The following is a 22,135-nucleotide window of genomic DNA, read 5'->3' on the forward strand; positions in this document are numbered from 1 at the left end:
TTGTTTCTCCTTTGTGGCATTCCGTCCCTCTAGGCTTAACCTGCATACAGCCCCTGCCCCGGCAATTCTAGCCCTATTCCGTCTCTTGTGGGTCATAGATTATTATATTTAACATCAATCAATCAATCAAATTTTATTTGTATAGCCCATATTCACAAATTACAATTCATCTCATAGGGCTTTAACAGGGTGTGACATCCTCTGTCCTTAACCCTCAGCAAGAGTAAGGAAAAACTACAAAAAACCCTTTTAACAGGGTAAAAATATGTAGAAACCTCAGAGAGAGCCACATGTGAGGGATCCCTCTCCCAGGACGGACAGAAGTGCAATAGATGCCACGTGCAGGAGAACATCATCAATAATCAAAGTCTCTAGCAGCATTGATGAAGCACAGTCCATGCTCAGCAACCATCTAGACCACGATCCACCATCCAGACCAGACGCCACTTCAGTCCTCAGTCACCGTCCACCGCCGCCCACCAGGAGGACCCATCACAAGCCACCACTGCGGTCCTGGTCCACAGCCCGTGCCCAATGCCAACGCGACACAGGGTCCACCACCAGCACCACGATCAGCCCACATGACTCAGAATCCGCCACACTGGATCCAACATCGCGACCCCCGGTGCGCGATCCACAAACCGTAATCCATGGTGCGGCCACAGAGGCCCTGGATCTGCGGGTGATAAAGCAAAGGGATTCCGGGGAAGGGGGATAGGGATGGAGAAGAGGAAGGAGAAGCTGGAAAGAGAAGCTCCGTGTGTCATGTGTCATAAAATAGAACAAGTAACGTTCTGGCGCACTAATTAGCTCTAACTATAAGCTTTATCAAAAAGGAAGGTTTTGAGCCTACTTTAAAACGAACAGATGGTGACTGCCTCCCGAACTGAAAGTGGTAGATTATTCCACAGCCGAGGGGCTTGATGGCTAAAAGCTCTGGCTCCTACTCTACTTTTAGAGAATTTAGGTACGACAAGTAGGCTTGAATTCTGGGAGCGGAGTGCTCTAGTGGGTTTATAAGGTATTAACAGCTCTTTAAGGTATAAAGGCGCTATATTATTAAGGGCCTTGAAGGTGAGGAGGAGAATTTTAAATTCTATTCTAGATTTAACTGGAAGCCAGTGTAGCGATGCTAATATTGGAGAAATGTGCTCTCTTCTCTTTGTTCTCGTCAGGACACGTGCTGCAGCATTTTGGACAAGCTGTAGAGTCTTTAACGACTTCCTGCTGGAGCCTGATAATAATGAATTACAATAGTCCAGTCTCGATGTAACAAAGGCGTGGACTAGTTTTTCTGCATCTTTTTGTGAAAGGACATGTCTAATTTTTGAAATATTACGCAAGTGGAAAAAAGCGGTCCTAGAAATTTGTTTTAAGTGACTATTAAAGGATAAATCAGGATCGAAGATCACTCCCAAGTTCCTGACTGTTTCATTGGAAGCAAGGGCAATGTCGTCTAGCGCAGCTATATCATTAGATAATGCATCTCTAAGGTGTTTGGGGCCAAGTATTATAACCTCTGTTTTGTCTGAGTTTAATAAGAGAAAATTGCGGGTCATCCAGGTTTTTATGTCCTTGAGACATGTTCGAAGTTTAGTTAATTGATTACTTTGTTCAGGTTTTATTGACAAATATAACTGGGTGTCATCCGCATAGCAGTGGAAATTTACCGAGTGTGTCCTGATAATGTTTCCTAGTGGAAGCATATATAATGAGAATAAAATTGGGCCGAGCACAGAGCCCTGTGGAACACCATGATTAACTTTGGTGCGCACAGATGACTCATCATTAATTTGCACAAAATATTGGGGCAATAACATATTGGGGCATTGCAAGAAAACTGCTTGTAAGGGGGCCTTACCGAAAATGTGTTGAAGAAGACTTAGATCAAGAGGGTGACAGGACCCAAAAGATGAGAAGCGTCTGTGTTTCAATAGATCACAATGATGTACTTTTAATGAGCATAGCAAGCAAATACAAAGTCATCATATATATATGAAAGATTAAACATAAATTTAAGTGAAGCACAGACAATAAAATAAAATACATAATTCCTTGCTAAAACTTGATGTGATTCTTGCTTAAATCCTCTTAGATATTCTCCCTCAGATTCTTCAGTTCTCTGCAGAAAATTTCCTCTGAGATTTACCTGAGATCCTCGCTCTCAGGATTACATCTCCTCTATAATGCTGGAACCGAGAGGAGGGCTTTACTATTCCTTTCTCACCACCCATACATGGTATATATTTGAACAATCTCAGCATTTGATTGGTTTAGACCCAAAATGTTCTGTGGTTAAATGAAAAATGCATTCAGTGAACCTGACGGTGGTTTATATAGAGAAGTTCATTACATCCTTAGTACATGTGATCCTGCATAAACAAAATCCAGATTTTTTTTTCTGAGAGCTTACACAGACCTCTGTTTAGAGAACAGGGCCTCACAGAGCGGCGGATGGAAAGTATCATTCTTCTCACCACTGATAACCTAATATCTGCGAGCAGTATATTAACAACAGACTTCAAAAGTACATAACACATATGCAACAACTTAAATAAAACTCTAAAATGTCCCTTGAGTTTATGGATTTCCTTCTCTTCCTTACATTGAAGCCTCTCTTGTGGAAAGAGCATTGGTAGAATGCACTCTTGACCTTTGCTCTCTCCTAAAATGGGACACTGATGCCTTCTTGACATTACAACATGCTACACAACCAGGCTACGTCAGCACTACATTTTCGTTTGAAAATTGTGTTTTCAAACTAAAACGATCTCTGTCCACATTTTGGCTCCAAGTATGATATGATCCCTGTCCATACTCACACACCTGAAAATTTATATCACGTGGCCACCCATGCTTGCTACTGAACAATTGCAAAGACGCTACAAATGATCGTAGATCCTTTAGATACTCTGCAACTTGAATCAAAATGATACATTTCTCCCGATTGCTGCCAATCCCGGTAACCCCAGGGCAGTGGTATAAATCTGCCTTATGTGCTCACGATACACTATAGAATACAATAAACTGTTTGGTTTTAACACATGCTGCCATCATTCAGGACAAATAAAGGCTATAGATGCAGACAGGTGACAAAGCAAAGCTAAACCCAACTTTGAGTGTCATAGTTATGTTGATCGCACACTGGGGAAATGAACATCCTTCATCCAAAAGAAATTCCCTGCAAAATTCATGATATTGTTTATGCGTGAATGTAAAAGGAACCTGGTTTGAACTTCAAATACTTTTAAATAAGTAAGGACAGAGGATCTCACACCTTTGCAAAACCCTATGTGACAAATTGGGATTTGTGAATATTGGCTATACCAATGCAATTTGAACGATTGAATAAATCCAGAGGTGGGACAAGTCTTTCAAATGTCCTTGTCCTTCCTTTTTACTGAGACTGAAGGTGATTCACATGTGGCTCTCTTTCTGGGGAAGTCTGCTCAACTTCCAACAACCCACGCTCTGTAGCCTGAGGTTGTCATTCTTAACGTCTTTCTTGCTCAGATGATTGATGTCCAATCATTGAAAGACAAAAGATAAATAAGATGAAACCCTTAATGGACAGCAAGGTGCACTATTTTTTACTTGACTGGGTTCCTTACCACAGAAGACTGGTGATTAGCATGATCACATATATAATTCGATATACAACATCTTATTATACACCTTTATTGTACATATCAGTATTGTACAAAAAAAGTATAATTCATAGTCTATTTATATTTAAACACAAATATATGTAAGCCTTCACAAGATTCAGCTTATTTGAGTAAATACTGTAAAATGAGTTTTGAGTATTTTTGCATCCAGTTCGTTTACCTCCTCAAATCTGGTAAAACCAGTTCACCCAAATGCTGCTGATGATATAGCTCCATTCAAGATGGAGCCACATTATAACCAAAATAATAAACAATCACATGTATATTATTTTTAAAATAATGCTAAGTTATTGGGGGAGACGGCAAGCTGGCACAGACAGGCAGGCTAAAAGTTTGCCCTGGGGAGTAAACAGCTTTGTAAAAAGTGTGTGGTGTGTTGTTGTAACAACACTAGTTGATATGGTGGAGTCACATGTCAGCAGCTCATGAAGTTGCCTCGACATCCGGGTGGCACAAACATGTGTGAGCAACACACTCTTCCAAAGTCTTTTTACTGCCGACACAAACTGGCCTTGTAAACCCTCCTAAGTTATGACAGGACAATGAAAACCATCATCTGCACCAGTCAAACAGACAGAGGAAGAGAGAGCTGTCTGTTAGCATCCGTGCTCCCTTTCAGTTTTTGTGAGAGCAGCTCTTGCGGCTATTCATCCATCAGTCTGACGACGAGTCACTGAGCGCACTACAAACACACGGCCGTCTGCAGAAATGCCGCTTCAAATGCTGTTCGTTAATTTCATAGTTGGACCACTGCGCAGAGGTGCTCTCTTCTTGTTTATTTTGAGTTCTTCTATGTGTTGTCTCTGCTGCCTAAAACAAATAGAAATAAACACAATAGTATTATGTAATATAATATAATAGTATCCACCCATGGCCAAATCTGATTAGGTGAGGCTCAATTAGCAATCATTCACAACAACTTAAAGGTTAAGTGTGTCAAATTTAGAGACATCTAGTGGTGAAGGTGCATCTTGCAGCTGAATAAACCTCACCCTCCCCTTCCTAACAGAAAGTCTGTCCAGTTTGAACAACTGTAAATAACATGGCAGCCTCCATAGAGTGGACCTGTTGTAAATATTTAATATATAAAGCATTTTAATATAAAAGGGTGATTCTAGGGTAAAGAAAACAAAAACAAGTATATTCCATTTAGTATACATACATATGCTATAAATATATATATATAACATATGTATGTATAATAAAGCCACTAGTCTGTTCAGCAATAGGAATTCCTGTCATGGTTGGCTGCGCTGAATTAGAAAACATCTCACTCAAGAGTTATTTCTCATACTCAGGGGAATTGTTTATAAAGATTGCATTTCTTCTTTTCCTATGGCACAGTTACCTGATCATGCAAAAGCTGCTGCAGTCAGAGTCGTTCCGCTGTGCACACACGCAGCGCTGGCCCTCCGCTTCCTTCCTCCTCCTCCTCCTCCTCCCCTGCTCCTCAGTGCCAGAGGAGCGCCTCATACGCAGTGTACCCTGGTAACTGGACATACCATACGGGACAGTGTGCCTACCAAAAGACACAAATACAGGTGCTGAGTGATCATTAGACTTCTAGGTTTTGTTAGCGCGCCTGAACTAATGAAAACTTTAGTCTAATGCAAACCAAATCAATAAGACTGTGGCTCACAAATAGCTTATTTTTTTCCCTCTCGTTGAAAAAGATTTAAAACACATTTTAAAAGGTTGTGCCTAGTGCTGGACTGAATTATACTAAGAGGTGTTTCTAGTTTTTGGACCTAAACCATTTGAATACAAAATGGTTAAAGACCACCAGCTTATAGGTAACACATGTCAGTGTAATGGAGTCCAGTAAAATACCTCCAAAGGCTGCAGCCTCAGAAATAGCCATAGTTAACCTCTGTGAAAAGTCCAATCAAATTGCACATGATAATTGACTAAAGAACAACATGGTAAACTGCTACGTCTGCTTATCTCAACGTCAATACATGAGAGAATATAAACCAAGCATATCAACACCCCCAAGGTGACTTTGGCAGATGACAGGAAACGTTAAAGTCCATTTGAAGGCTATTTTTGTTCAGTCCAGTATATTTGAGTATTGCTGTCTTTAAATAAAAGAAATCAAACATGAAAATGTAAGAGAATAGTGAACAATGATGTGCTCCACACTATAAAAATACTAGGGCCATGCTTTATAAAACAACTTTTAACAGATCAGCTGCATGGAACTGACATCACTTTGCACCTCTCCTCAAACATTTGCACCACGCACATTGAGCACCAAACCACACAGCATCTCAGGGTCAGGAAAAAGATAGAGGCACTACACAAACAGTAAAATGTGTTGATTCAACTATTAAATGCCCAAGAGAGCTGCCAGACTCCCATGTTCTCACCTTATGTGCGCACAGGCTATTTTTTTAAACCAAACTGTTGGAACTTAATGGGGCATTCCAACATCGACTCATTACAATTTAACTACACAACCTGGTTACATTTTGTGGCCTACTGGCTCAGGAGGAGCTTTGAAAAATTGTATAACATCGGTGGTATCATCAGAGAATAATGTGGTTTAGGTCTACTTTATGACTTTCTTGCTTATCTTACCTACTTATGCTAACAACTCAGGTGAGGGGGCAGGCCAACAGTTCTCCACAGCTCCATGTCACTCTGAAGCAGTTGTCATACACTACATGCACACCGTACAAACAACCTTCCAAGTGAAATGAAATTTTGATTAAAAATCGACAGTGACCATCCAAGCTTTCTGTTGAATACTATATATCACAAACAAATAGTTGAAACACTTACTATACCCGTTTCAAAGTTAAGCTCTTCTGTTGATTAAATCCCTCATTATTGTTATAGCAGGACCAGAAGATGCACAGCTTCATACTGCATAGTCCTAGTATTTTGTTGCCTATTACCGTACATTCATTGTCGAAAAAACACAGTGATCATAACAGAAAGCTTTGAGACCAACAAGATGCATCAGAGCAGAAAGGTGGCGCACACTCTCCCAGTGTATTATCTGTCTATCTGACCATTTCAAATCCTTCTCTAAAATCCTTCTTGAAGGTGGGGGTAGCATATTTTTATTCAAGTTCCGTTTGAATGTTAGGGGACCAACATTCTTAGAATATTGTGTGAGTGCTCTAGCATTAGATGAATATGTTTAAGAAAGAAGCATGATATAAAACACATGTTTTTAAAAATATGTAACGTTTTCAAAGTGGCTTATTGCAACTCAAGAATGGTTAAAACTGCACTAATCAATATTTGACTTTCAGCCAGTTCCTCTCAGCTCTGTGAAGCATTTTAGTATCTTTCAGCTCATTGTTTTGGTTTTACAGCCTCAGCATTGCTTTTGCATTAGCTGCTTTCAGACATGCACTGAACTCCGCAGATCTTCTTTTTATCTTCACCGGAGGAGGTGCCTGTGTGAATGCAAAGGTCCAGGAGAAGTGTGTGAACACAGCAGAGGATCCCCCGCCTCACTGCGAGTGAGTGGGGGTGTTGACGCTTTTAAAGCCTGGTGCATGGTTCTGCAACTGCGTCTGCGGCTTTTCACGCCGTTGTGGCGCAGGACTCGTTGTCATTCATGCTTCCCCAACCGTTGCGCGTCTTACAAAGCATTCCCCACCAGAACACTTGGCAGAATAATGGTTTTTGTCGAAGACGACCTTAGAGACGCCTTCTTTCTTCTTCGTCGATTGTTTATTTTCATAGCCACTGCGGCTCCTCGTAGCCTTTTTCTGGCGGAAAAATACGCCAGTCAGTGACGGGTGATACAAGTGGAGATACTTTCGGATCACTTCTGCCAAACGCTCTTCTATTTGGTCCATATTCGTTCTTCTAAATCTTCCATTGTTTCTGTCGGTATTATCGGGCATGAAACCGGAAATTCAGCTCCAGAAAGGATGTAGTTAGCAGACCAATCACAGCCTTGCGGGCTGAGTGAGCTTGCGGAGCTTTGCCGTAAAGTTTAGAAAAATTGGGCGTCGCACTTAAGCACGTAAGAAGGGATACATAAGCATGTAAGGGACCCGGAAGGGCTCTTGCACTTATGGGCCCGTGAAAACGCATTCATTAGCCTTAACACGCGACAGATGCAAAAATACAAAGAGAAAACAGGAGAAGGATGTCAAGAGAGTTTGAGGCGATAAGAGGCGACACCGGTGTCTGTAAGTTGACAAGAAAATCAGGTGATTTCTTCAGCAGAGTTAATTCGCCACTATCTGCCTCTGCCTGCTTTTGCCTGAATAATGTGAAGGATTTGTTGCTGTGTGAAATCATAAGTGCAGAAAACCTCAAGCTGTTATTTTGCAAATCTAAATGAATGCTACTGTTGCTTTGTGTCTGTTGTGTTATAACACTCCATAGTTTGCTAACATGCAATATAAGCTCCATTATGCTCGCAGGCATCTTCTTTACTCACTTTGTTGGCACATCCCCATGTTTTTTTGTCATTACTAGCGCCAAATGTCAATCAGTGGATGTGAAAATAGTGGTAGGATTTCCCAGTAAGCTTGGCCAGGTGCATGTAAAGTATATTTAAGACATACACACGCACTAAAAAACTGCTTCCGAGACCAAAATACACACATGCACAGGGTTACGTGAAGGACTCGACATGCTTTAAATCTGTTGCAGCTTCTCTTCGTGACTAACAGTAGTTTGGTAAGAAGGATCAGGATTCATTTATTAAAATATTTTAAATAGCAGCTTTAACCCTACAATAACCCGTCTCCTATGAGAAGAAGATTATTTTCCTGTTGCGGTTGCTCCCTGAACTACTCGTATATCTTCTTCGTAGAAATGACTCATCTTATACAGACAGTGCTTCACAAGGCTCAATGCCAAGCCGTATTTCATCCAGGTTCAGGTTCCAACTTTGCCAAAGACGTTTCAAGATACGTATTTCTGTAAGTGTGGAGATGACATGAAAGCACCCACAGTACAAACATCACCCCTAAACACCAGTTACATGTTTGAATGCTGTTTTGTTCATTCTGCATGTGATTTGAAAGACAACATTTATAGTTTCAGTTATTTTTCATGATTTCACAGCTTGTCTGAGCCGAAAAATTATGAAAATGCACTGACCTGCCCCAATAGTTGCCCCAGTTACCTGATTTAATATTGTAGATGACAGGCATATGTCCGAAGTGAAACCTGAAACCAATTACTACTTACTGTACACCGAATGGTGTTGATCACAGCGAAAACTGAACCTGTTTCAATTCACTGTCTTCTAGCGCAGCATCAATCAGATTTGGGAATTTTTGATCACCAGCTGCTGAAACGCTACACATCTGAAAACATGTCCGCATCTGAACCTGATGATTGATCTTCACGTTGTTACTTAGGATGGAGGTTAGAACTGCTTCTGACATGACTTCTGTCGGAGGAAATCAGCATGAAGCAGCGGATAGGAATGTGACAAACTCCCATAGCTTTCAAGATTTCTTACTGCAAGGATTTTCCACAGTAGCAGTATTGAAAAAGTGGGTGCAAGTCAAATTTGTGTTTATATGAGATTTGACTTGAAGTGTTGAAGGGCTATTTTTGCACGGATCGGTCTTGTTTTAAAGAAGCATGGAAAGTCAAAAGGTCGACTTCGGTTACAGCTGCAGCTTTGAAGCATACCCCTGCCCTGACAGGGATTAAATCCAAGGTCATTAATTTAAGTCTCACTAAATAATTTCACCTTTTCACACACATGATCCCATGAGAACTGTCAATCACGACAGCTGTTCTCCGAGTTTATGTCCCCTTGAAATGTAAGCTTCTGTCTGAATGACTGTGGAGATTATTTATCCACATAATATTATTCTGTGACAAACGATTTTGAGGAGTTTTTTGTTATTGTATGACTTTAGGGACTATCTGGAAAACAACAAGTTTCCATCTCCAAAGTCAAACTATCTTAGTTCTATAGAGTTGTGATCAATCCTCCTTTAAATGCACACAAGAGGTTCAGAGGTGGCTGCAGCTCAAATGGCAGAGAGGACACAGAACAGAAGATGAGAAAATGTCTCGGGCTAATGAGAAGGCTCCAGAAGGAAACTTAAACCAATGGCTCCTACAATGGCTGACCTCATCACTGGATGAAAACTTTCAGCATCTTGACACTTAGCCCGCAAAGTTAGTAAGTATATATACTAAATTCAGCTTTACAATAAATTAAGACTAATACAAATTATGCTTTGTGTTCCTTGAAAGTCATCTTTTTTTTTCTCATTTTTCAAACAGTATCTTTTATTTCAACTGTTCCCAATGAGGAGCATTGTGTGATGGCTGAAGGAAAAAAGAATGCTGCACCCAGCGTCTTTTTTTTCCGCGGCTGCTCTAAGTGCATCTGGTGGAAAATCCCTGAACGTTTCAGAAATCCACAACTTCACTGTAGCTGCGTTTTAGATAATTAATCTGATGAGGTGAGACTTGTCAAGGTGAGACATGGTTCTGACTGTTCTGTTTGTCCCGAGCAGCATAAAATGTCACACGTAACAGCACACATAGCTGTGTAGTCAACACAACGCGACACAACACAATTCTTTGGGCTGTGGCTCAGACTTAGTGGCGGCAAGCTCATCCATACGAAGTAAGAGGCCAAGCTTCCTCTGGCTGGTGCTCATGGTGAACCAAACAATGTCAAATAGTGATGGACAGCAAGGGGGCAAGTTGGCCGATTAAACAATGGTGATATGTTGGCGAGATCTTGTTGTCATAGGAACAAAACTCATACTCAGCACCTTTCTGTTGAGGCGCTGTGATGAAGTGTTCCCCCCGCGCCCTGCCACTGCTTTTCTGCCAGAGAGAAAAACTTAGGACACACGCACAAAGTGAGATCTTAGGATTACAGGGTTCTTCTTTTTCTTAAAACAAAATTACATTTACAATTTTAAAAGGATTTTTTGATATTGTACATTTTGAATAAATTTGTGTGTGTAATTTTCATATATTACACACACCTTTGCAGTTATTAATCTGAATTGCAAAAACTCAATATCTGAAATCTGCTTCGAAGGCAGAACCATGATCCCAAATGATAATTTTGAAAATGATGCTTCAATCCAAAAGGCAAATAATTGTTTTTTAGCCCATGTGGTAACAACAATTTTGATTCCAATCAATATTGTAAATATGGAATTATATTTAAGAAATTATATCACATAATGGACAGGGCCCACTTTGTACATTTCACAAAGAAATGTACTGATCTGACTTCAGTCTACGCAGGCGCTGCCAAACAAGACAGACCATTAGCAGTTCATATCTGCAAAACATTAGCACACCCAACGACTTCAGAGGAGAGACCTTCCGGCTGCAGCTTGATTCACTCCACACAGTGTTCCTGCGTACAAAAGGAAGATAAATCTAGAAGGCTGCATGCAGCCAGTTTTAAAACTTCATCTGTAAGGTTTTATTGCAGAAAAACAGGGCCGCTCATAGTGCAACAGCTTTGATCTCATTGCACTGATTCTTGTTGGACAAATATTTGAATCTGTATGAGTCGTTAAAGAGCGAATCAACGCCAAGACGTGTCTCCTGTGCCAGAAACATATTATAGTTATTTAAATTAATTGATTGACTCTGCACTCAATATCGACATTTTTCAAATGAAGTTCTGAATGTGCTTTAAAAAAAAATTGGCTGCATTGATCTCTGCAGGCTGGAAACTTTAGCTCTCTGCACTTCTCTCAAAGCTTTTTAACCAAAGGACGGAAGATCTCATATCACCCCTGGTAACACCCCACCTCCTGACGCACTGCCATGCCCCAATCCAACATTTTCTCACATATTCCTGTCTGACAAAAAGGCTCACTAAATTAAACCAGAGCCGCCCTGAAGCCCATTGTTTGGACTCAATAAACCAGTAGAATTTACTACACTTATCTTCCCCATGCTGCAGTCAGTTGGCGTCAGCTTATACGGGTGATTATCTTACAATGTTGTCATTTTCATGCTAGATACCAACACATTAGTTTCCCGTCCAGTACCAGGTAACTGTAATATTTTGATGTTTTTACATTTGATGATTGAGAAGCTGAATCGAAATAAAACCACAGGAAGACAAGAAAGAATGCTGAATAAGTGAATGACAGATGAAGGAAAATAGTGGTGTTGGTAAGTCAAACCTTTTATTATTTCTATAAGATATGAGCTTTGGTCAAATATTATGAGGAGCCATTGCTGTTATCTTGTTTCAATTCTAAACTGGCAGCAACAGGAATTGTGTGGATTTGTGTAGATTTCAGTCTATTCGATCTGAATTTCAAAGCCTCAGTAACAAGCAGTTTCAATAACAACCAGGTGGACCCCTCCCTGCTGCCTGTTGGCCACTGTCAGAAATCCTCCGTGGAATTAAAATACCTGAGAGCTCACGGTCTAAACCACCTCGGATTACATCAGGTTTTCACAGTTCACAAAGCCACAGAAAATACTGACATATGAGAAAACGCCTGGTGTGTTTGGCTCCTCACTTTGCCACAAATCCTTTCATGGATTAAAAAATGCAGAGAATCTTCTTCGCACTTTGTTTTCTACATGACTCACATATTTTGGTCTCCTGCAGTACACCTGTACTAATGTGATTATCGCTCCAGCACTAACAACATGCAAATAAGAGTCTCAGCAGGAAGGTCTGTCTTCAGACTAAGAGTAGAGACTACAGTGAACAAATGAGCACTTATGACGAGTCACTGCCCTGCATGAACACTGTTAACAGCTTTTAATGTTGGGGAATTTGTGGAATTTGTGAAACCACAAAATCAGTTAGCTTATTTTTTCTTATCTTGTGACAGGACTGATACAGAGGTAGCTACATATGTGATAGACTGATGCCGTGTTGCAAAGCATGTTCCATTATACTCATCAGCATCACACAGTTAGAAAGTCTCTGTGGGCTCATCAAAGTAGCCATTTAAAAAGAGAAGACATTTGGAGAGGAGGACTCTTACTCTGGCGTGTTGATCCAGATGATGTCTAGGTGGCAGTAATACACACACTCCTTGTCTCTGTAGGTGTAACATGTGCATCTCTTCGCCCGTTTCCTGGGCCTGGGCGGCTCATAGGCAGGGCACGGCTTCACCTCACTGGGAGAGGGAACACTGGCGAGGTGGTCCACACTACCGGTCACAAGCTCGTCCAGCTTGGCTGCCTCCACCTCCTTCCTCTGGCTCACATTGTTGCTCGATGAAGAACCTGCGGGGGGGGGCAATGGGTTGTGCACAAGCTTTTCAAGTTAAGACCAAATGAGATTACTTGAAATCAATAAACAATTATAATAATAACAATTATTATTATTATTGTCTACAATTATTATTTGTAAACATTGTTAATGTTATTGTATGCAACTATTAATATAACTGTCTTCGATTTTAATATTCTTACTTTAATAAAAATATCATTATTAGTAGTATTATTGGTGTTACCCTATTATCATTTTTGTATAAATATTATCACTATAATAATAGTAATCATAATTATTAATAGTAGTATTATTTATATTATTGTTCTTATCATTATAATTGGTATTAGTACTAATGATAATAACTTTCAAAAAATAAACTTAAAAAATACTTGATTATTACAGGTAATCTTAAATTTGCGAATGTAAATCGAGCACCGTCTGCGTTAAAAGTAAAATGTATTAGTTCTCAAATTGAATGACAATTCATTATCCGGGGTAATGGATTCATTATTTTTTTGTAATGTAAACACGTCACAACTACACAACAATCCTAGATTATATAAAATTGCTGGATAAATAAATGAAGTCAATATAAATATAATGTTTTGAACATGTAAAAGTGATTTTGCACAGTGTCCTGCTGCAATTTGTTAACATGCAATGACAGTTTTCATTGCACAATTCCCACTATTGACTAACACTTGTTTTCTTTATCACATCTTCTTCAGTGAGTCATAAAATCTGTGTGGCATCATAAAGTTGTCTGTCAGAGCATTATTTATCTTTGAATGCCTCCTCAGTAAAAAAAGACCACCCACTAGTTTAACAGTAGCTGCTACTCACCGTTTGCCAAAGATGCTGTCACCACGATAAGAAACAAAACTCCCACATCAACTGATGAAACATAAGCCATCACACACAAAGCATGAGAAATAAAAAATGTTAAAAAAAAAATAATTCACAAACAGGATCGATAAAGCCTCCTAAAGTCCAAAGTGTCTTCTTCCGTTGACCTCAGTGCAGTGAAAGTCCCGATGCAGATGTCACATGTATGATTCCACTGATACCTGCTGACAGGCTGCACTGTTGCCACTCAGCTTTTTCTCCCCTCACTCAGACTCTGCTTCATTATAAACTGAGCTCAGTGACAAGTTGACTGTAATACACAGCATGCTTCCTGCTGTACCGTTCAAAGTAAAAGTCCTACCCTCGAGGCACTGGGGAGGACTTTAGAATGTAGACTTACTTGAGATAATCATTTTGATCATGATAGCCCCCAAATCCCACTATATTGTTTAAGCTATTATGAAGGTAAACACTGTTCTTTTTTGTTTTGTTTATTTTTCTATTTGGTGGAAAAACCAATGAGTACAAAACTTTAGTTTAGCTACAGCTCAGTAACAAATCACAGACCAAAACACACTTACTTTCCACACATCCAGATAATCAACTGGTGAATTTTCCATCATAAACACAGGTTTCTAATTTACTTCCTTTGCATGATTTAGAACATATTTCCAAGAATTACTTGTATGCTTCTAAAACTTTTGTAAACCTGAGATTACAGAACGATAAACAATTTGTAATTTGGTTAGTCATGTGGAAATGGTTGTTCGTTACTTTTATTGTCCTGTTAGGTTCATGTATGTGAAAGGCAATCATCGCTGGGAGCAATTTTCACGTTTTCCTCCTCCTCCTTTTATTTTGAAAGGGAAATCCTCTCACTTCTACTTTTGCTCAGCTCCTCTGTCAGTGGTTTGGATTGAGGCTGCTGAACCTGCAGAGCACCGCCCACTGGATGCAGGGACTCAGTGATACCAGAGGACTGAGGGCAGTGACACTCATAGGATGCAGTCATTGACAGTGGTTCCTGGTCTGTGGTTCAGGGATCTGCAGGGTGCACACAGGAGAGACGCCTGTAGGGTTCTCACCAAAATGACAAACAGGCCAGCATCATTTTCTCTCATCTGAAGTTAGCAGATCAAAAGGTCTTCATAGAGCAGTCTATGGCTGGACCTGGAGGATTTGTTTTTTTTTTGTTTTTTTAATTAATAAACAAGTGATTTCAAGGTTAGTTAACCAACCAACGTATCTGTCGATGAGGGGCCAAAAGGTCTCAGGTTCACTGCATAATTAAGCCTGACTCAGAAAAATGTTTTCACCGCTGTCCATTTGTTTGTTTGTTAGTTGGTTAATGTAAACACTACTGAACACATCTTCATTGTGATATTTCCCCCCATTTCCCAGGGAATAATTTAAGGATCTTGAGTAAAGAAATCCGGCGTATTAAAACAACGGATATTTATGAGGGTGCCAAATTTGCTGCATCTCCAAATTTAGCGCTAGTGAATTGAATGTGGTTTCATGAGGGGACTGTGGGGTTCTTGGCAGAGGTATACACCATACTGAGTGGCCTTCTTGTTTGTAACAAAGCGAATTCTTGCATTTTCATGGTATCACGCTTCGTGAATATGGACAACATTATTCACAATACAACCCCAAGGTTTAACAGCAGGTCCTAGAGTTATCTGGTTAAAAAGTACTAAAGTCTTTATACAAGCTTGCTTTTCATTGTGCTAATGAGCAGGTGGTGTTTTGCTCAGTTTTCAAGGGGATGGCTCACCTTCACTTCAGTAATGTACTATTAATTGGAAAAACATTTTTCTATTGCAGTTGATATTCTTCTGAATGTTCATGTACAATTTTGTGTTTAAAACAACAACAACAACAAAATAATGTGTGTTTATACTGGTTAGTTTGTGGCTCCAGCAAAATGAGGTTTCTCTGTGTTTTCTGTGTGATCTGTATTGGACATGTGCCTGAAAAGACATTTAGCATAAAAACACACAGACAGATGAATGGGGAGCATTAGGGGCCCACATTTCATTTTTGCTCCTGGGCCACATAGTGCCTTATCAAGCCATGTGTTATACAGTACATCTAGTAAACCACAAAGTCCACAGGAAGCTCAGCCAAACATACTGTTATTTAATGATGACAGAAACTCTGACCTGAATGTAACTAAACAACTGGAGGGACAAAATCAACAGATGTTTCTAATTGTTGACCTGTCAAATGATAGACATTAGACATCCAATCGGTCTATCAAAAATAATGTACTGTTTCATATGTAAACAAAAACTTTAATGCATTGGAATGCCTAACATTGTGTAAATTACATATTCAGACACACACAAAGATGCCTCACAAAACAGTGCAGGAACAGAGACAGGAATGCATTTGCATCTATTCAGGGGAACAAACTAAGAGGTTTATATTAACTGAGTTCTGGGGGAACGATCTACCAGAGTGGAAGTGGCAGGACTGAGAAACAGTGGGTTTTAGTTTACAGGATGAAGTGCAGCTAGTGGAGCTGATTCTGGCCCACCAGCAGGCCATCAGACAAACTCACACAGCCGTATCTCCCTGACTTCAGAACACATTACTTTGACTTACATTGATTTCCTGGAGATTTACTCTAACATTTGTTATTTACCTCACTAACCCTAACTTGAATCCCTATTTAAACCTAAACCTGACCTTGAAACATGTCTTTCATGGTTTACATTGTCGGGGGTTACTTTTTGTCCCCATAATGTGACAGTGACAGATTTAGGTCCCTGCAACATGAGGTCCACAAACAGGTTTGCGAAGCTTCCTTATGAGCACCTGACATTGACTTCCCTTCATTGTAAACAGCCTAACCCCAACCATATCCCTTAAACTCTTTACCTTACACTAACCGTAACCCAACCACAACTACCGCTTATAACAACTCCGGCTCCTCTAACCTTAACAGATGGAGTGGGCAAAGAGGCAGTCACGGATTGACATCAGGTTACAGAGGCCCCAAGTGGAGAGAATGGTAATATGGGTACCCAGTGACAGCTATACAGGGATTGGGAGTCTCAGAGGTATACAGTTTTTTAAGGTCACCACAGGAAGCATAGGGCTGATGAAAGACAGGTGAAGTAGTGTAAGTGTTCGTACCTGAACATCTTTCCATCGTTTGCTGCGTTCATTGTATTTTTATGACTTTGTCAGTCGGTTAATGTTTTTAGGACTTTGTGACTGAATTTTATTTCGAAATAGCTGAATAGATTTGAGCCCAGAAGCCAACCGTTGCCTAACAAAGTTTACAGATAACTTTGGGAAATAAATGACTGTGCAGGGCTGAACCACTGCCTCACCACTGCTTCTGAGGGCTTTTGTAAGCACCAGCTCCTCATCCACCATGTTGTTAGATCCTGCTGAGTGTTTCTTCAAATAAGATATGACACTATGAAAGAGATGTGGGTTATAATTTCACAATCAGCATAGCCAGTAGACGATCATTCTGTTGGTTGGTGAACGAATCCTTGTGGAGGTATATCGAGTGTTAATGTCACCCACACAGATTTGCTTAAAGTAGGCTTTGGATGTCTTCAAGATCAATTGGGATATAAAATCATGAGATCATCAAATCCAGCGAGGAAGAATGAACATTTTATTTCAAGTGAAAGAGCTGACCTCCTGTGAGGTCAGAGCAAACACAGAGATTCAAATTGCCCCTTCATTTAATGTTTCAAACCCCTTAATAACTTCATGTGTTTTTGTCATTATTTAAAAAAAAAAAAAAAAAAAAAAAACACGGAGGGAAAACTCAACAGAGGGAAAACTCAACAGCTTCATGCCCAGGATGAAATACTGTCAGTCTGTCTGTTTGTCTCTTAGTGTATGGGAATGATGTCCTAACTGAGAGTAATGAGAACCCAATTTGTTATTGTGTTATATGTTTGTTTTTTTCTTTTTCTGAAGAAGCAAGACAAATTTGTGGTTTTATTCTACTGATAGCTATAGATCCTCTGCAGTAGATGACCTCACTTTGTAACTGTGCTTTATCGTCCAAACTGTCAGAAAGCCCTCGGAAAATGTCCCTGTGAAAGTTTAGGGATGTTCAAAGTAAACCCGACCCGGACTAACAGGTTATAAAGTAATTTGTCATTAGGATCTGCACCTTCACTAATGGTTGATTAGCAGATTTTATCTTGCATTTGTTTTTCTGCTTGCAGCTGCAGACGTGCTCAGGAGCCAGGTGCTATTCTGACAGAAAATACACAAACATAATGGAGTGCAGAGCGGTTTGGCTGGTAACGTGTTTCACAAGTTACCTTGAAAAGCACTGGAATGCACGGAATTCCACTTAAAGAATTATGATCTTACCAAAACACAGCACGGAACAGGTTAAGTCTTCCCAGCACTAGTTCCTTGTTCTGTGGCTCTGTGACGTCATTAGTTAGAAACTGTGTGGTCTCAACCATAGCGATCCAGACAGGACCAGGTTATAGCCCAGAATAAGGTCCCATTTAAAGCTGCTTTATATACTGGGTATCATACTTAAAACAGTGTTATACCAAGCCTCACACAGACTGAATGATTACTAATTGTCATGGTATTTATCACAAGATTGGTCTTGCTTAAGTTTTGACATGATGGCTGTGTAAAGTGGAGATCTGGCAACTTTTTAAAATGAGTCATATGACTCACTGAATCAAACCCTTATTTTCAAACCTCATCATCGATGACAAGGAACTGCTGACTGCAGCGTAAACGCTCATGTGGAGGAACATTCAAGTTCACAGGTGGCATGAGAGCAGAGAGCATTGAATGTTGATTTTCAAAAGTCAGAAGCTGCACACAAAATACCTCACAATGTGTGTATTGTGAAGGAAATCAGATGACAAACCCACAGAGAATTTCCCAACAATATAATTTAGTAACATTATAATTTCTATTTCAAAACCATTGTTATCTTAGCAAAGTTATTTTCCTTTGTTGACATTTAAAAAAATTAAAACAACGGTTTCCATTACATTGTATCCATGCAGCAATATATGCACTTATATCATTGTGACTCGGTTCCTACCATTGTCATGACATTCACTTATGCTGATGTAATTATCCCACATTTTAGCTAAAATGTACACACTCTTCTGTTGGTTTTATAGGCCCCCCAACCGTCTGCAGTCTGCACTCTGCTTTTGTTTTCACAGATTGAGCAGAAATTCTGTTTCCTAAAGGCCACTTAAACCAAACAACAGTTCACTGGCAGACTGGGACTGTGTTCATGTTGCATGCACGTACATCCTAACCATTCTCAAAGGAAATTTATTTTTAAAAGTTAGGTATAACTTATTTTGAATATCAAATCTATTGAATCTATTATTTTTAAATGTAAGGAAGTTAAGATGAACATTTGACTTGGTCGCTTGATCTATTTTGTCATTATTCCCTCACATAATAGAATAATGAGAGAGCAGACTAATTTCAGCACCATATATACTAATTGGTTTTGTCCAGACTCTTGTGAATCAGATCCTGTCCTCATTCAACTAGGGATGAATAACATAAGTTATTTTATCCATCTTCATTCTGCAGAGCAGCAGTCAGTGGTTTGTCACTCTGAGGAATCACGTTCCTGCAGCTGAGCCATTAAGTCAGTCTGTGACTTCAGGCCACAATCAACAGCTATTAAATAAATGACTGGACTGGGAAATTTATTCAAGGCAGGAAACTTGAGATTTGTGTGAACTGAGTAAAAGTTAGTGTCAGAATTAGTGTCAGAAGGTGGGCTCAATACTTTGATTTAATTTTCTTTTTACAAAAAAATCTGCTAGCGTCCAAATCACTTTTACAGACTGTCCAGGGGCTCACTGATGCCCTGATCCAGGTCTGGGAGGAGATCCCCCAGGCCATACACACTACTGAGTCACATTTTGATTTGAAGATCAAAACCATTACTTGAAGATTCCCAAACCTGCTACACAGACAGCGTGAGAGAGCAATAAGGAGAAAGAGCACTGGGCTCAGGCACAATTGATTATTATGAGCCCACAAACAAGCATGACCAATGGAAAAATGTTTTAGTCACATCCTGATTGTATCAGGTGCTAATTAACCAAAGCAATGTGTGCTCAATGTTCTATAGTACTTCGGCACATCAAGGACACTATCTGTTTAATTATACATGCAGACTGAGTAATTAATCTGGAATTTGCAGGTATCGCAGCTGTGTACGTCACAGGCAGTGCTACGATGGTAATGCATCGTCTTACAGGATTAACTAGTAAACGTTTAACTTGGCTTTTAACCATCGGTTCAACGAAGTATATCCGAAATGTACACTGTGAACTTGAACTTAACTATGGTGCTTCCCTTATATTTCCACTGCCTCTGTCAAATTAAATAACAACATTAAAGTTTAAGTCATAGTTATTTGTTGATTTGCTAATGCTAAAAGACCACAGCACTTTGGCAGAGTTTGGTTACTTACATTGTGTCAACCACATGAAATATCTGCTTTATACAGGTAAAATAATACAAATATTTCACACAGTGTGTTTGATAACAGATTGTAATTTCTAATAGGCCCCTCCCTTTGTGGTGTTAGTGTTAGCTTAAATAGTATAACTTTTCCCAGGCAGACATTTTGACATTTTGACAGCAGGAGTAATTAATACCACATGGCTCTGTTCCATGAAAACTCCAAGTCTGGAACCAACAGCAACGTGTGCCAATCCCCATTAATGCTGATAATAATCTGTTAAATAAGAGGCCTCTGTTTCTTCATTATAAGAATTTCACAATGACTTGTTTGTTTTTTTTAAATGGAACAGTATTTCAGGTGAGTGGTGGGGAGGGGTTGCAGTTCGGTGGTCTGAGGATCTCGTCACTGCTTTTTGCGGATGATGTGGTCCTCATTGGATCATCGGCTTGTGACCTTCAGCACTCACTGGATCGGCTGGCGGCCGAGTGTGAAGCGGCTGGGATGAGGATCAGCACCGCTAAATCTGAGGCCATGACTCTTAGCAGGAAACCGATGGATTGCTTACTCCGGGTAGGAAATGAGTCCTTAGCCCAAGTGAAGGAGTTCAAGTACCTCGGGGTCTTGTTCGCGAGTGAGGGTACTATGGAGCGTGAGATTGGCCGGAGAATCGGAGCAGCGGGGGCGGTATTGCGTTCGCTTTACCGCACCGTTGTAACGAAAAGAGAGCTGAGCCGCAAGGCAAAGCTCTCGATCTACCGGTCGATCTTCGTTCCTATCCTCACCTATGGTCATGAGGGCTGGGTGATGACCGAAAGGACGAGATCGCGGGTACAAGCGGCCGAGATGAGTTTTCTCAGAAGGGTGGCTGGCGTCTCCCTTAGGGATAGGGTGAGAAGCTCAGTCATCCGTGAGGGACTCGGATTAGAGCCGCTGCTCCTTTACTTAGAAAGGAGTCAGCTGAGGTGGTTCGGGCATCTGGTAAGGATGCCCACTGGGCGCCTCCCTTGGGAGGTGTTTCAGGCACGTCCAGTGGGGAGGAGACCTCGGGGAAGACCCAGGACTAGGTGGAGAGATTATATCTCAACACTGGCCTGGGAACGCCTCGGGATCCCCCCGTCAGAGCTGGTCAATGTGGCCCGGGAAAGGGAAGTCTGGGGCCCCCTGCTTGAGCTGCTCCCCCCGCGACCCGACCCCGGATAAGCGGATGACGATGATGAGAGTATTTCAGGTAGTTATGTTTTAGTTATTATGTCGCTCCGTCAGGACAAATTGTTAGTGTTAGCCTAGCTAGCTCTAAAGTAGCATGCACCATTAAAACTAAGTTTGTAATGTTTTAGATTTAAAATTTTCATTAAAGTACCGGTGACATGCCACATGGTTTGAGCTTCCTCCAAATGTAGTTGTTCCCTTCTGATATGTGGCCGCTCTGTTTTCCGTCCTGTCACCTGTGCTCACATCATTTTTCATCAGGCTGCTGTTTTCACTGTTACCTGCCCAAACTACAGGTGACAACTGTATGCACTAAAGAACACAGTGGAGCGTGTTGTCGCTACATGTTTTTCTCAGGGGTTGGTGGATAACAAAACAGAGCTAAAAGGAAATGTTGGATGGAAATGGACAGGAACCACATGAGTACTAACGTTGGTTAGTCGAAAGCACAGACTAATAAAATAATAATACAATTGACGATGACTGAAATCCTATTAGCAGTTTGTGCATGTTGACTCACTTACTCGGGGTCAAAATAGAGAAATCACTAATGTTATTACTCAGGGGTCAGTCATTTTATTAATAACCACTGCGCTTTTCCTCCCATAACAAGTCAACATGATATAGGTGTGGAAAAAAGCCTGAAAGGTAGCCTGGCTATTGTTGTAATAATATGCGCCAAAACATAAGCAGCAGCTGTCCTATCTTGACCTCCCTCTATACAGTGTTCAGGCCAGGCTTCTGACAGCTCTACATTACACTTCATAGTACCTCACGAGTCGG

At 40.5% G+C, this 22,135-nt stretch overlaps 1 protein-coding gene across 1 annotated transcript; it reads right to left on the reverse strand.

The window, feature by feature from the left end:
- Positions 1-1,924: 1,924 nt before the first annotated feature.
- LOC133959590 (endothelin-3-like) lies at positions 1,925-13,922 on the reverse strand. The gene is made up of 4 exons (XM_062394607.1): positions 13,681-13,922; positions 12,605-12,848; positions 5,017-5,187; positions 1,925-4,478 (listed from the first exon to the last, which is right to left on the reverse strand). Exons 1-4 carry the CDS (start codon positions 13,748-13,750, stop codon positions 4,385-4,387), a joined length of 579 nt encoding a protein of 192 aa, XP_062250591.1. The 5' UTR covers positions 13,751-13,922; the 3' UTR covers positions 1,925-4,384.
- Between the last annotated feature and the right edge of the window lie 8,213 nt (positions 13,923-22,135).

Source organism: Platichthys flesus, chromosome 2, assembly GCF_949316205.1.
Source record: "Platichthys flesus chromosome 2, fPlaFle2.1, whole genome shotgun sequence".
NCBI lineage: Eukaryota > Metazoa > Chordata > Actinopteri > Pleuronectiformes > Pleuronectidae > Platichthys > Platichthys flesus.